Source organism: Salmo trutta, chromosome 21 (genome assembly GCF_901001165.1).
Source record: "Salmo trutta chromosome 21, fSalTru1.1, whole genome shotgun sequence".
Classification (NCBI taxonomy): domain Eukaryota; kingdom Metazoa; phylum Chordata; class Actinopteri; order Salmoniformes; family Salmonidae; genus Salmo; species Salmo trutta.
Genome location: NC_042977.1, coordinates 1,053,005 through 1,065,948, shown reverse-complemented (window position 1 = coordinate 1,065,948; position 12,944 = coordinate 1,053,005). Strand labels below are relative to the sequence as shown.

Below are 12,944 nucleotides of genomic sequence, written 5' to 3'. Positions count from 1 at the left end.
ATACAAATACCTAGGTGTCTGGTTAGACTGTAAACTCTCCTTCCAGACTCACATCAAACATCTCCAATCCAAAGTTAAATCTAGAATTGGCTTCCTATTTCGCAACAAAGCATCCTTCACTCATGCTGCCAAACATACCCTCGTAAAACTGACCATCCTACCGATCCTCGACTTCGGCGAAGTCATTTACAAAATAGCCTCCAATACCCTACTCAATAAACTGGATGCAGTCTATCACAGTGCCATCCGTTTTGTCACCAAAACCCCATATACTACCCACCACTGCGACCTGTACGCTCTCGTTGGCTGGCCCTCGCTTCATACTCGTCGCCAAATCCACTGGCTCCAGGTCATCTACAAGACCCTGCTAGGTAAAGTCCCCCCTTATCTCAGCTCACTGGTCACCATCGCAGCACCCACCCGTAGCACGCGCTCCAGCAGGTATATCTCTCTGGTCACCCCCAAAGCCAATTCCTCCTTTGGCCGTCTCTCCTTCCAGTTCTCTGCTGCCAATGACTGGAACGAACTACAAAAATCTCTGAAACTGGAAACACTTATCTCCCTCACTAGCTTTAAGCACCAGCTGTCAGAGCAGCTCACAGATCACTGCACCTGTATGTAACCGATGTGAAATGGCTAGTTAGTTAGCGGTGGTGCGCGCTAATAGCGTTTCAATCAGTGACGTCACTCGCTCTGAGACTTGAAGTAGGGTTTCCCCTTGCGTTGCAAGGGCCGTGGCTCTTGTGGCGCGATGGGTAACGATGCTTCGGTGGGTGTCAGTTGTTGATGTGTGCAAGGGTCCCTGGTTTGAGCCTGGGTTGGGGTGAAGAGAGGGACGGAACCTACACTGTTACATGTACATAGCCCATCTATAATTTAGCCCAAACAACTACCTCTTCCCCTACTGTATTTATTTATTTATTTTGCTCCTTTGCACCCCATAATTCTATTTCTACTTTGCACTTTCTTCCACTACAAATCTACCATTCCAGTGTTTTACTTGCTATATTTTATTTACTTTGCCACCATGGCCTTTTTTGCCTTTACCTCCCTTATCTCACCTCATTTGCTCACATTGTATATGGACCTATTTTTCTACTGTATTATTGACTGTATGTTTGTTTTACTCCATGTGTAACTCTGTGTTGTTGTAAGTGTCGAACTGCTTTGCTTTATCTTGGCCAGGTCGCAATTGTAAATGAGAACTTGTTCTCAACTTGCCTACCTGGTTAATTAAAGGTGAAATAAAAAATAAAAAAATTGTTCGATATTGAACTGATTATAGCAGTAGGCAGAGTATGGTATTTGTTATGTAAACACCTTGCTCTTCTTAATCAGCGCAAGGTCATAATAAGCATATACCTATTAAAACACCTGGTTTTCTGAGAAATATTTCAAATTATTAGGACAGTTTAATTGGAGTTAATCACCTTAGTCGGAGTTCCAACGGTATATTTGATCTGTGCATGTGCCAGCAGCGCAATCCTCCCTCTTATGCGTGAGTGAAGTGGGTTTGGAAAAACTGAAAGTACCCCCTGGACACACTGGTTGAATCAAAGTTGTTTCCATGTCATTTCAAGGAAATTACATTGAACAAACTGGGAATAAATGTTAAATTTGACGTCTGTGCCAAGTGGGTATGTATCTTAGAAATAGTTTTCACATACAAACTTTATATAAATACAGAAAATCGCCAGTCAAAATAAACGTTGTACCACAGCAACCATGTAATTTTTGGGAAGCCTATTTGATTTGAGTTCGGACATAAAGTGCCTTTACGAAAGTATTCAGACCCCTTGACTTTTTCCACATTTTGTTACGTTACAGCCTTATTCTAAAATGGATCAAATAAAATAAATATCCTAAAACAATCTACACACAATACTCCATAATGACAAGGCGAAAACAGGTTGTGAAATTATTTTGCTAATTTTGCTAAAAAAAAAAAAACTGCTTGCTTTATCTTGGCCAGGTCGCAATTGTAAATGAGAACTTGTTCTCAACTTTATCTACCTGGTTAAATAAAGGTGAAATAAAAAATAAATAAATAAAAATAACATGGTCGCTGTGGTATGACATTTATTTTGATTGGCGATTTTCTGCATTTGTGACTCGTTTCAGGAAACTGGGCGTAGGTCGCTCGTCACTACTTCACAGGAGAGCCATTTGAACGTAAACTTTTTTTATTTATCAAAATGCGTTTTTTTTTTTCCAGAAATGCCTTCTGGAACATGTGAACATTCATATGCCTTACTAAAAAACTTGTATGCCATCTGTAAATACAAATACAATTGTTAAATTATGAATCTAGTTGGTTTAGCCTCGAAAAAACACGGGAACCTTCCTTAGTACACTACTCACTCTGTTTAGCACATGGCCTCACGTGAATCCTTTAAGAGATGGATGGGGCTAAGTTAAGAGGGTGTGAACGATGCTGAATGGGTGTAGACAAAGAAGACATCTCCAGCAGGTGTACCAAACATTCAGGGGTCATTTTTTTCAAAAGTGGGGGTACGAGTTTATCAACTTTCAAAGCAGAATTACTTTCCCATTTTTCCTCAACTGTAGTGGATGTTAAACCATTTTCTATCTCTGAGTCTCTACTTTTATCCAATGTAAAAAACACCCTTTCAAATGTTTCTACACAAGACCGAATCGAGCCGGTAGGTCAGATATTGTGTAAATGTGAATAAATTGTTAAATTACCAGCATAGTTTGTTTAGCCACGGAAAAAGTCAGGAACCTTCCCACTAGCCATGATTGGCTGAAATAATGGATGGGCTGGACATGCCGAGAGATGAGTTCGGATTGGTCTGCCACTTCTGTCTATAACATGAGCTCTTCAGTATGTGTAGATAATTCTAGCAATTGCAGCTTCTTTGAAAGATATAACGTTAGCCATGGAGAACTGCAAAAGTGTTTCACCTGCTCTCAACTACATTGCTGCCCTGAATTTAGCAGGCGCTATCAACAAATATCAGTGGGAAAAAGTTGTGATGGACTACTTTCTGCACAGTCAGTGTGAACCAGAGTGACTTGACACAACGGGCCAAACAAGCTAGCTACGAACCAAATGGACAAGACACACTGCCGTGAAGCGTTAATCCATCTATACGGGTAATATATTACAAGTTTATAATTTAGTCAAAAAGTTGTTTTCATTGCAAGTTAAAATGTACTGTTAGCTAGCTAGCGAACGTTAGCTTGCTGGCTCGCTAACTAATGCTATGTGCATGATCTGTGTAGTAATTTACATTTACGTCATTTAGCAGACGCTCTTATCCAGAGCGACTTACAAATTGGTGCATTCACCTTATGATATCCAGTGGAACAACCACTTTACAATAGTGCATCTAAATCTTTTTTTGGGGGGGGGGTTAGAAGGATTACTTTATCCTATCCCAGGTATTCCTTAAAGAGGTGGGGTTTCAGGTGTCTCCGGAAGGTGGTGATTGACTCCGCTGTCCTGGAGGTAATATTATTCGTATCGCAGAAATCCATTTGCATTGCTAGTTACAGCCTAACATTAGCTAGCTAACATTGAACCTAGTTGGTTAGCTTTAGCTACCTGCAGATTCATACTCCAGCATTTACATTTTAGTCATTTAGCAGACGCTCTTATCCAGAGCGACTTACAGTAGTGAATGCATACATTTGATTTCATGCATTTCTTTTTTTTGTACGGGCCCCCCGTGGGAATCGAACACACAACCCTGGCGTTGCACACACCATGCTGGCATTGCAAACACCATGCTCTACCAACTGAGCCACAGGGAGGCTGCATTTCTTGCATGGTGGCTAGCTATGACAATCCGTTTGTACTGTAGCTAAGGGTTGGGATTATGGTTAAATGTTTAGCTAGCTAGCTAGCTACATGTCTAAACAAAAGACTCCACATTGCAAGAGAATGATTACATGTCCCATCTATTTAGCCAGTTGTGTCTGGGGTTGATTACGGCCATCTTTTGTGTTTCATGAACATGTGTACATGTCTAGACAATAGTGACCCATCCACTTAGCTAGAGGTGGCTGACGTGGTTATAGCATTTCTTTCACATGACCCGTCAATTTAGACAAGTGTGTCTGGATAAGCATCATCTAATAATTCTTAAATATTAATACAATATTTTTATCTGGACAATTTCAAAGTAATATTAGGATATTTTTTTATTTGTTTCACCTTTATTTAACCAGGTAGGCCAGTTGAGAACAAGTTCTCATTTACAACTGCGAACTGGCCAAGATAAGTGCCACAAAAACAACAACACAGAGTTACACATGGGATAAACAAACGTACAGTCAATAACACAAAAGAAAAATCTGTATACAGTGTGTGCAAATGAAGTAAGGAGGTAAGGCAATAAATAGGCCAAAGTGGCGAAGTAATTACAATTTAGCAATTTACATTGGAGTGATATATGTGCAGATGGGGATGTGCAAATAGAAATACTGGTGTGCAAAAGAACAGAAAAACAAAAACAAATATGGGGATGAGGTAGGTAGTTGGTTGGATGGGCTATTTACAGATGGGCTGTGTACAGCTGCAGCGATCGGTAAGCTGCTCTGACAGCTGACGCTTAAAGTTAGTGAGGGAGTCTATAATATAGTCTCCAACTAGGGTGATTTTTGCAATTCGTTCCAGTCATTGGCAGCAGAGAACAGGAAGGAAAGGCGGCCAAAGTAGGTGTCGGCTTTGGGGATGACCAGTGAAATATACCTGCTGGAGTGCGTGCTACCGGTGGGTGTTGCTATGGTGACCAGTGAGCTGAGATAAGGCGGAGCTTTACCTAGCAAAGGCTTATAGATGACCTGGAGCCAGTGGGTTTGGCGACGAATATGAAGGACGTGACACCAGCCTACTGGTGTCACGTCCTGACCAGTAAAGGGGTCTATTTGTTATTGTAGTTTGGTCAGGACGTGGCAGAGGGTATTTGTTTTCATGGTTTTGTGTATGTGTTTAGATAGAGGGATATTTTGTGTAGAGAGTTTCTGGGGTTTATTGGTGTAAGTGTCGATGTAGAGGGGGTAGTTGATTTAGGTGGTTCGGTGTGTGTGTGTGTGTGTATTGTAGAGGGGTATTTGATTCATGTGTTCCGGGGTGTTGGGTATGTTCTTGTGTTTGTATTTCTAAGGGGCTGTTCTAGTTTTGTATTTCTGTGTTGGCCTGGTATGACTCTCAATCAGGAACATCTGTACTTCGTTGTTGCTGATTGAGAGTCATACTTAGGTCGCCTGTTTTCACCTGTTAGTTGGTGGGAGATTGTGCTGTGTATAGCTTTGTGCCTTACCGGCCTGTTATTCGTCATTGTGTTGTGTATACGTGTTTGTTTTGGGTTTTTCCTTCTTTGTCCCAATAAAAGAAGATGAGTGTACATCTTCCCGCTGCGTTTTGGTCTCAATCCTACGACTACCGTGACAACTGGTTTTCTGTTCTACCTGATAATTAATTACACACATTTGGTATCCCAGGTCCAAATCAGTCCCGGATTAGAGGGGAAAAATGAAAAACAGGTCGAGGTCCAGAGTTGAGTTTGAAGGATGGCATGGTATTTTAAACATTAGTGTTGTTTAAAAAAAAAAATACTGCTGAGAGCTCAATGTTAAAATCACATTAGAATTAGAGGCATCTTTTTCTGTTAATGTTTTCGTTTTGTGATTGCAAATGTCCCATTTCCATGAGAAGAAACAAATAATATTGTCACGTGGAAAGAATCTCAATGTAAACATGGTGTACATTCATATCATACTCTGCGCACTGTGGAGTGTTTATAACCAGAGTTTGTGTTTGTGGAGGAAAAGTACAACCTATGACACATCTGGTTTCATTCCTATTAAAATGTGTTCAGTCTTATCAATGGGGAAACATTCTTTCACATAATGGAGACTCTAGAAAGAAGCTTGATGAGTACTGTCTGGAGCATTTGCAACAGTGTTTCTTTCAGTGTGAAGTTATGCCAACATTGGTAATGCAGAGAGAAAAGTAGTTTAACACTAGAATGGCTAAAGCAGTCATTTGGACTGCTCATGAATGTATTTATTTTATTACTCTGCCATTATTTAAGTCATACCCCCCTCCGTCCTTGACTTTTCTTAAATAAGTCTATATAGCACAACATCGTTGTTAGAATCTTAATATCACAAACAGAACTGTAGTTATAACCAGTTTAAGGAGGGCATGCCATTTCTTTAACTTATCAGTCTACTCTGGCCTACTTGGTGTACACAGCGAGAGCTTAATTTACAAAATCGGAATAAAAACTACTCAGATGGTGGGGAAGAAATGAATTATGACATCTCTGATGATTATTCTTCTGATTTTGAGCCCCAGCCTACTCCTGAGGCCTATTGAGCAAAAAAGCCCACTGGGCTACCACCAAATGAAACAGTGCACAGCAAATTGGCCAGTGTTGATTATTCAGTTGTCACGACTTCCTCTGAAGTCGGCTCCTCTCCTTGTTCGGGTGGCGTAAGGCGGTCACAGTCACCGGCTTTCTAGCCATCGCCGCTCCATTTTTCATTTATCCATTTGTTTTGTCTTGTTCCATTCACACCTGGTTTTCATTCCCCAATCACACTACATGTATTTATTCCTATTTTCCTCCTCATGTCTTTGTGTGAAATTGTTTTGTGTTACGTGTCAATTTTGACGCGCTAGACTGGTATTCGTTTGTTCCGTGTTTATCACGAGGTATGTTTATTTGTTTGAACATAATTATTGTGACTGTTTGCGCTTTTTTCACTGTTGCCAATTGGCTGGAGGTTTCGACGCAGTGGAGTCCGTCTGTTGGTTTCTCCTGCCTCAATAAAGTGTGCGCCTGCTCACAACTCTCTGCTCTCCTGCACCTGACTCCGCTCCCAGTACGCACACCATTGACATCAGTCTAACATTCCTAGTGCTGATTCAGGAGTTAAATTCACTATGTAAGGGTGAAAGTAACACTCAGTGGTGTATATTAACCCACAGTATTGGTGTCAATAACCAGAGTTATTGTTTTACACTTTGAAGAGTAAAACAGTCCCATCAAAAACACGGTCATTAGCATATTTCCCAGCATTTCGACCGTAGGTAGATTTTTTTAAGGATTGTTTTTAATATCTGTGTTAATATAAATGTACACCATTGATTTTGCTGTGTGAAACAGGAGCAAGGAAGGGACAGCATGGTTGGCTCGAACAAGACGGTGACAATGCTACGGGCCGACTATCAGCACGCTTTGCACTTATAGTGACGTTAAGGCTACTGATCTTTTCATCATTTGACCGTGGTTCTTGCAGACTGTGCTACTTGGTGGTTGAGGTATTTTTTTTATTTTGTTATAAAAAGAAGCTGTTACTGTATTCCAAAACATATGCTTTCTGTTTCATAGTTGTTCTTTTCATCATTTGACCGTGGTTCTTACAGACTGTGCTTCTTGGTGGTTGAGGTATTTTTTTTTATTTTGTTATAAAAAGAAGCTGTTACTGTATTCCAAAACATATGCTTTCTGTTTCATAGTTGTAAAGAAGCTGTTACTGTATTCCAAAACATATGCTTTCTGTTTCATAGTTGTAAAGAAGCTGTTACTGTATTCCAAAACATATGCTTTCTGTTTCATAGTTGTTCTTTTCATAATTTGACCGTGGTTCTTGCAGACTGTGCTTCTTGGTGGTTGAGGTATTTAAAACAAAAAAATGTTTTTTTAAAGAAGCTGTTACTGTATTCCAAAACATATGCTTTCTGTTTCATAGTTGTAAAGAAGCTGTTACTGTATTCCAAAACATATGCTTTCTGTTTCATAGTTGTAAAAAAGCTGTTACTGTATTCCAAAACATATGCTTTCTGTTTCATAGTTGTAAAAAAGCTGTTACTGTATTCCAAAACATATGCTTTCTGTTTCATAGTTGTAAAAAAGCTGTTACCGTATTCCAAAACATATGCTTTCTGCTTCATAGTTGTAAAGAAGGCACTAGAAGATTAACATTGATTGAACGTTGGTGTTTTGTGTTTTTGTTTGTTTTTACAAATGTCATACAGTAACAAACTAAAGAAAATGCTATTGTGTTATTAAAAAATTATAATAATCGTATTCTAATCTTACCTTCATAAACACAAACAAATTATTATTTTTGTGATAGCATATATGCAATGTATTCATTACACTGTTGTAGACAGAATGACTGCTCATTAGCTTGAAGGGGGATCTCTTGAGGCCCAGTGGTTCTAGTGTTAAGAACATTTGTATAGCTTGCTAAATATGAATATAGATGCAGAATGCCATATTTGGTTATATTTTATCCAGACTCGTGATACTTTGTGTAAATAAATACAGTAAAAGACAGAGGAAAGCAGAGATAAGCATGGAAAAATGAAAGATTCCCTGCAGCTCATTGGTAATTTCACTAATAAAATATATAGATTTAGTAAAAATATGAATTATACACCTCATGAACTTAGAACAACTGTCTTGCCTTATTATAACTTGTGATAAATCAGCTCACCAATGAGAACGTGAAAGATAAGCGCTATCATCCCGGCGGTGACCATGCACAGCACGGCTTTGGAGCGGTCGCGTTTGCTGTTGACAAACACCAGGCCCACGTTCTTGAAGTCACTCATAGGCCCTGTGAAGAACTTCATTAGGGAGTAGGCCAAGCCGTAGCTGGCCAGCATCTCAACCGCATCCTCTTTGACCGCTGCAATACCCCTGTTCAGAGCCTGTGAGAGAGGAAGATAGAGAGAATAGAGGAGTTGAGAGAGAATGAGAGGAGTGGAAGAGAAAATATAGAATATATTTTTAAAAATGACCTATTTGTGCAGATGGTTGCATTTATCTTTGCTTCCATATATCTTAGTGCTGCTTTTGATACCATCGATCACCACATTCTTTTGGAGAGATTGGAAACCCAAATTGGTCTACATGACACATTGTGTGTGTTTTGTGGGTTCCTGCCTTCCATCACATATAGCATCATCTCCTAAATGGAACAACCGTGCCCAAATGTTGGGAGGTCAACCTTTGCGTAATCTAGGATGGTCTTCTAAAAGTGTGCATATACTGGGTGACATCTATGACAATAGTAGTCTGTGTACTTTCCAGGACCTGAAGGAAACCTATCTTACCGCTCTTTTTCATATTATTTATACCTGCAGCTCCCTTCAGTAATTTGTGTCTGCAAAGTTCCCTTAGATACTCCCTTATGTACTCACACTTTTATTGAATGGCTGTCTGTGTTTAAAGGTTTGGTATCAGATCTGTACAATAGATGTATTACGTAAGTACCAGACAGACCTACAGTGTCTGCGCTGTGGGACAGTGGGATACTCTTTTAGAAAAACAGGTGCTATTAAGAACCTAAAAGGGTTCTTCGGCTGTCCCCATAGAAGAACCCTTTGAAGAGCCCTTTTTGGTCCCAGATGGAACCTTTTTGGTTCCAGTTAGAACCATTTTGGGTTCGATGTAAGACACTTTCCACAGAGGGTTCTACATGGAAGGAGCCAAAAAAGGTTCTCATATGGGGATAGCCGAAATAACCCTTTTGGAACCATTTTTTCCCCTAAGAGTGTAGGGTATGGGACAATACTTTATTCTCCTTCAGAAACCTAGCTCTTCCATTTCAAACTCATAGATAGGACTTACACCACACCTCTTAACTTCCTTTGGAATCGTTTATCTAATCATCCTTTTTGTCATATACTGTATGTAATAACAACTCAATAGATGCTACACTACATATGTCTTGGAAATGTCCCCCCATTCTTAGTTTTTAGGCAGCTGGCACCTGTGACATCTAATATTACTGGAACTCAGATTATGGCTTCACCTACACTTCTTATTTTAAACGATGATACTCAGTTGTCTGTCCTTCACTGTAGGCTCTTGCTTGCTGCCATTACATGCAGGGTTTACACCCAATCTGCCCCTTAAGAGTACATGGTTATCTAACTTCCAGTCTATTGCTTCACTTGAACCGTCATCAGCGAGGCTCGACAGAGCTCAAAGCAGGACTCTCGGGTTGTGGACGGTTATTATTGATCTGGTTAGAGAGTTTATTTTTGTTTTATTTGTATACAATCTTTGTCATTTCCAGTTTGAAGTCTGTAAAGCGTATTGTATGTATCAATCCCAGTATTAATGTATTTATATGTTTAATAAAAAATGTAAAAACCTTGGGGCTCTGCTTCCAGTGAAGCAGTTTGTGACGCCCCAGTGTAGCACATACAGTGTGTTACAGTGGCCAACTATCAGTTTTCAAATCTTATATAGGCAAAGATTACAGGTACAGTATAGGTTTATAGTATATTGCCGTCGGTCTGTTTGCTGAAAGATATCAGGTCCTATCAAGTGTCGTGATGCACCACACTATTGCTGCCTTTTTCAGGGGAAGCAATCTAGTTCAGACAATGCCAGTTTTGTTTTTGTTGCAGGATTAGAACCTCCGTCATCTACCTGTCTCTGAGTGAACAATAAATGTCTTTCATGGCTCACAGCCCAGAACTAAAGACCCTAATATCAAAACCAGAATTAGTAGGGATTCCACAGGCTCCAGTTACCAAGGTATTGAAATCGCCCCCACCATGACTAACTCAGAGCTATGACAAAGGCTGTGAGGCTAAAATGTTTGAAATGCATTAATGTGATTCTTTGCAAATGCAGTATATTGTAGCTTTTTTCTTTTAAATATAATTGGACCATTTGATTTGAACCCTCAGATGTACAAGTATATTTAATTTACAATTTCTATGCCGCTACCATGTATGTACATTGAATGTTAAATGGGACCAGAGATTGAATTGTTTCCTTGGCTGTTTATTTCCCATGCTTTTCTTAAACTCTTGCTGACAAATATTAGCATTCTTCTGATACTGGCCCAAACATTTCTTTGTTAACAGGTCAAGACAAAACCACCCTGTCACTCTGAGCTCTTTACCTGTACTTCATCAGTATCAACAGGTTACAGATGTATAGAACTGAGTTGTGACACTAAGATTAGAAACAATCAATGTTTTTGAGTTTAATAAGCACATGAACATTTCCCATAAAGTCCAACTCTGCAGGGTTAGGGGAGGTTAATTTCAGCTCAATTCAGTCCGAAATTTAAAATGTGTCACGGGTGTCGTAGGGAAGAGACCAAAACGCAGCAGGAAAATGTATACTCATCTTCTTTTTATTAGTGAAGAAGGAAACCACAACGTATACAAAAAACAAACTAACTAGACAGTCTCATCAGGCATACAGCAAAACAAGAAACAATCTCCCACAAAATCCCATGACAAACACATTCCTATTTATAGGACCTTCAATCAGAGGCAACGATAGACAGCTGCCTCCAACTGAAGGCCCTAACACCAATTTAGCTAAACATAGAAATACAAACGACTAGACTGAACATAGAAATAAACTAACATAGAACAATAACCAAACCCTGGACTAATAAATAAAATACCCCTCTACATACACAACCACCCCGAACCATATAAACCAAATACCCCTCTACATGAACACATACACAAACACACCCAGAACCACATAAAACAAATACCCCCTGCCACGTACTGACCAAACTATAAGAACAAATAACCCCTTTACTGGTCAGGACGTGACATGTTGAAATGAGACAGACTACACCCCATAGAATATCATACACCACAGAACCACACAGTCACACTAATACTGCTTTTTGCCTGTAAAAAAATGGGTCTATGTTTATATTACCCCCTTACAAACAGGCCTTACAAACATAGAATAAAATACTAATAATATTTCTCCCACACAACTTGTGTCACCGCTGTCATATAAAACAGTGATATTTTGAGACATAACCCATGCTTTCTTGATCCACGTTTCATCTCTTTCCTACCCTCCACTTGTTAAACTACATAACATGCAGGCAAAATGTTCTAATAAATGAGCCAACTAGACAAGATGATCATGAGCAGCACTCACCTCAACTTAGCTAACATTTCCCCAGCCCAATTGTAGCCTAACCAAATGGAAATTCAGTGAAGAGAAAAGAAACATCAAAGCTGTCCTAATAGAATGGTGCTGAAATGATCATCCAGGCAGAACTTTACCAAAAATATTACTAGGTCGTTAGGCGGAAATACAAGTTTTGGCTTTGATGCCGGCAACACCTTTTAGCTAAAATTGGCGGAAAAATGTCTTAGTATGAAAGGGATATAAACAATGTTTTCTCAAAAAGAAAATTAGGGACTGAGCTAATTTCAGGTCTGCTGAAAGCTAACTTGAACTTTGAATATTCTGTGCAACTTCCGCCGCAAGTTTACTGTGAACACTGACATGCTGACCACACCACTTGCGTTACGTAAGCGAGAGTTGGAAAATGAATGTACACGTACATGTTATTCAATAATTTCATCCAAACTGCTCGCGTGTGTCAACGAGTATCTGCGTAGCCAGGCGCTAAAGTCCTGCCTCTCCCATCTCCTCATTGGTTTTTAGGAGCATATACCCACGTGGGTAATTGAAAGAAGAACTGTGGTTCACACTCCCGTCCAGCTGGTGGTGGTGGTGTTGGTAATGCACCTTAAAGTGTGTTGCCAACCGCCATATGAAGTCCAAAGAATAAGAAGAAGCAGGGTCTGTAGTGACGCCTCTAGCACTGAGATGCAGTGCCTTAGACCGCTGCACCACTCGGGAGCCCCTACATTCCATGACAGTTAAAAAAACAAAACATGCAGGGCTTGACATGAATCTTTTCACCACTTGTACTTCAGACGAGGTGGTGACTGAAAATGTTGTTGTGTTGTTTGATGCAAGAAACCACTTTACAAAATAAAATGCATTATTATTCCCATACCATTATTAAAGAGAATCAGAGAAATTATGCTATGCTATGCTACGCTCTGCCTATTGGCTACTTAGCTTATTCAAGCCTGTCTCAAAATACAACACTGCAGCTGATTGGTTATGGGGCACCGGTCTGTGTAGAGTATGGGCCTGAGT

General features: G+C 39.8%; 1 protein-coding gene across 2 annotated transcripts in view; it reads right to left on the bottom strand.

Moving 5' to 3' along the window:
* The window catches only part of ankhb (ANKH inorganic pyrophosphate transport regulator b), a 96,702-nt gene that overhangs the window by 68,081 nt on the left and 15,677 nt on the right, over positions 1-12,944 (bottom strand). For both annotated transcript variants that reach the window (XM_029703934.1, XM_029703935.1), the window contains exon 2: positions 8,479-8,695. In XM_029703934.1, the coding sequence (XP_029559794.1) occupies positions 8,479-8,695 (217 nt within the window). The remainder of the gene's footprint in view (positions 1-8,478; positions 8,696-12,944) is intronic.